At 36.3% G+C, this 3,460-nt stretch overlaps 1 protein-coding gene across 1 annotated transcript; it reads right to left on the minus strand.

The window, feature by feature from the left end:
* Positions 1-25: 25 nt before the first annotated feature.
* On the minus strand, positions 26-601 carry LOC109221906 (the record flags this gene model as incomplete). The annotated part of the gene is made up of 1 exon (XM_019386337.1): positions 26-601. A coding segment is annotated over exon 1 (576 nt), but the record flags the coding sequence as incomplete, so codon positions are not given.
* Between the last annotated feature and the right edge of the window lie 2,859 nt (positions 602-3,460).

Raw genomic sequence — 3,460 nt, forward strand, 5'->3', positions numbered from 1 at the left:
CTTGTTGTTTGATAATAGATTCTGCCGCTTGCAGCTCATTCAACAATTTCGCTAGTGACAAATCCATTTTGTTCATATTATAGTTCAAGCAAAACTGTTGAAAACTGTCAGGCAGAGTCTGCAGGACCATCTCAACTTGAGACTCCTTATCAATCACAGCTCCAAGGACCTCCAGTTCATTCAGAAGACTCATCATCTTCAAAAAATGGTCCCTGACCGATGATCCTTCAGCCATCTTCGTGTTCAAAAGGGCTTTCATGGCTGTCTGCTTAGCTGCACGATTTTGCTCACCGAACATCTCTTTGAGACTTTCGAGCATATCATAAGCAGACCCCATAGACTGATGTTGATGTTGCAAAACATTCGCCATAGAGGCAAGAATGTAACATCGCGCCATCTCATCAGCCTTAACCCATATATCATAGGCCTTAACCTGATCATCAGTAGCATTTTCAGGTTTTTCTGGGCACTCCTCAGTGATTACAAATTTGTGACCTTCAGCAGTTAGGACAATATCAAGGTTTCTTTTCCAGTCAACATAATTCGGTCCTTCTAACTTGTTTTGGTTCAAAATTGAGGTAAGTGGGTTGAATGAAGACATGGTTAATCTGGGAGATATTCACATTAAATAGATCATTAGTTATGTATTAAGAATGATTAAATTCAAAATTGCACATTACACATATAACCATGCTCATTGAACAGTTAGATTCGTTAGGGAAACTTAACTATTCATGCAAAATATATGAGTGATGTCAGATATTAACCCCATAAATTTAAACAGGACCAACTCAGATGGAGAGTAAACTGTTAATTTAAGATAGGTAAATATCACTTTTATAAAACTCTAGTTTCATTCAATCAACATGTAACTCAGTTGGAGAGTTAATACAAGTAATGAAATAACTAGAGGCTAAAGAAAAACACAGTAATTATCTATAATGAATTTATCCGATGTGGAAGAAGACCTATGTCAACATATAAATTCATTATATTACTGTAGAACCCGTTTAATTTAGGGTTTAGGGCCTAAAATCGCGTATTCTGCAATTTAGGGTCTGAAGGTTGCATGTACTGCCGCGGTCCTACCGCGGTTACGCCAGGACCGCGGCTAGAGCGACCTTCAGAATCAGAGGCAGTGTTCTGCCGCGGTCCTACCGCGGTTACGCCCGGACCGCGGCCATACAATACGTGATTTCATAAAAAACGTGTTTTGACAGGATTAATCCAAAAGTTCTGTATTTTAATCCAAGATTACAGAATATTATACAAAACATTCAAGTTTTTAACATAGAATAATTATCCGAAAAATGTATCAATGAATAACACGTTTTAATATTACTCTATGCATGCTGTATTACATTATCTAGTTAGATGTAAGACGGCGTCTGATACCAATTGTTAGAACATGCGCAGCGGAAGCAAGCATACAATCAGGCATCAATTACATGTAAACTAGACAACGCAATAATAACGAGATCAGGAACACTAACCTCTTGAAATAGTTGCACAAATTCTCCAAGCAGCAAGAATCCAGGGCTGTAGTCTTCTGCTATATGCCTAGTAAAACCTTGAACACGTTTGCTTTTGGGTGCGCAAGAACAATACAACTCTAGGGTAGTTAACAGGAGAAACCTGTCTCCTTTTTATACACGAAATTAAGCCCTAAAAATAGGCTCAAAAACGTGTGGAGTAGGATTCCATAAGTAGAATCCTACTCCAACTCAAAAAGGTAACTTTTCTCCCAAGCTACTTTTTACCCAAGTTTGTCCAGGTTATTACTAGGTATAGCAGGGACCACAGAAATAATAAGAGGCTACTAATTATAGTACTAATTCGAAGTAGGCAAGAATTAGATCCTACTATAATTAATTGCAATTTATTCCACTAAAAAACTGCAATTGAACTCCTCAATATGAATTTCAAAAATTCATCAACACTTATTTTAACTCCCCATGTTAAGATTTCAAATACCAGTTAATTAAATTAAATCACTGAAAATTTAATTCAATCAACTAATTAAATCCTTTATAATTCCGCTTAAACTATCTCATGTGACGGATACAAAATCCACCGGCCGGGTTTTCACATGAAAACTTATAAGCTTATATAAAGGGGTATTATCAAACCCAAAAACCAAGTCATGGATTCTATCAACTAATTATTATTCACAAATGTTATTTGTTATTGTCCAATTTATTAGGCATATACTAACTCTAAATAGAGTCGTACCTTTTGATAAATCAAAACAATAAACAAATTACATTGATCATAATAATTATATCAAGATTAGGAGTATAAGCTCATTTAATGAATTAGAGAAAGTGTTTTATATGTATTCAGTACAAAAATACCTTTTCTCTACTTGGTCCGTTCAATATACACTGAGTATACTAGCACAAGAAGTTGGAGTAGACTTACTCCCATAATCAAGACAAATTATACAATAATCTTGTGCTACAATCATCAAGATATTTTGTCCGATAATATCTTCGATTGTGAACATAGTTTATTAATTATGAGAACCAACAATTTAATCTTCTGTGTATGAGCTAAGACTCCATACACTAAATTGTCTACTACATAATCAAAAGGACACACATGTTACAAATGATCTATTTAAAATAGTGCTTTATTGAATTGAATAAATTAAATAAACAATTGTTTCATAAAGAACAAAATATAATACTATGTCTAAACCGCATGGTTAATAGTATATCCCAACAATCTCCCACTTAGACTCATAACCATGCGTCTAATATTTTAACACCCATTCCTTCTACATGCTTGTCAAAAATCTTCTGTGTCAAGCTCTTTGTAAACGGGTCTGCCAAATTATCCTCCGACGCAATCTTCAACACTCTTGCATCACCTCTTTGTGTTATGTCCCGAATTAAGTGATATTTACGCTCAATATGCTTACTTCTTTTATGGCTTCTTGGTTCCTTCGAGTTTGCAACTGCACCACTATTGTCACAATAAAGTACAATTGGTGCTTGAACCGAAGGAACCACATTAAGCTCTTTCAGAAAGTTCCTGAGCCAAACAGCCTCTTTGGCTGCTTCAGATGCAGCCACATATTCGGCTTCCATGGTGGAATCAGCAACACACGATTGCTTGATGCTCCTCCAACTTATGGCTCCACCTCCCAAAGTAAAAACATATCCTGAGGTAGATTTTCTAGAGTCTCTATCTGACTGGAAATCTGAATCAGTATAGCCAATGGGTGCAAGATCACCTGAGTGATACACCAACATATAATCCCTAGTCCTTTTCAGGTACTTGATTATATGCTTAACAGCAGTCCAGTGTTCTCGACCAGGGTTAGACTGAAATCTGCTAACCATGCCAACGGCAAAGCAAATATCAGGTCTAGTACATAGCATTGCATACATAAGACTCCCTACAGCAGAAGCATAAGGGACCGCCTTCATCTTTTCTATCTCATCAGTCGTTTTTG

Source organism: Nicotiana attenuata, unplaced genomic scaffold (assembly GCF_001879085.1).
Source record: "Nicotiana attenuata strain UT unplaced genomic scaffold, NIATTr2, whole genome shotgun sequence".
NCBI lineage: Eukaryota > Viridiplantae > Streptophyta > Magnoliopsida > Solanales > Solanaceae > Nicotiana > Nicotiana attenuata.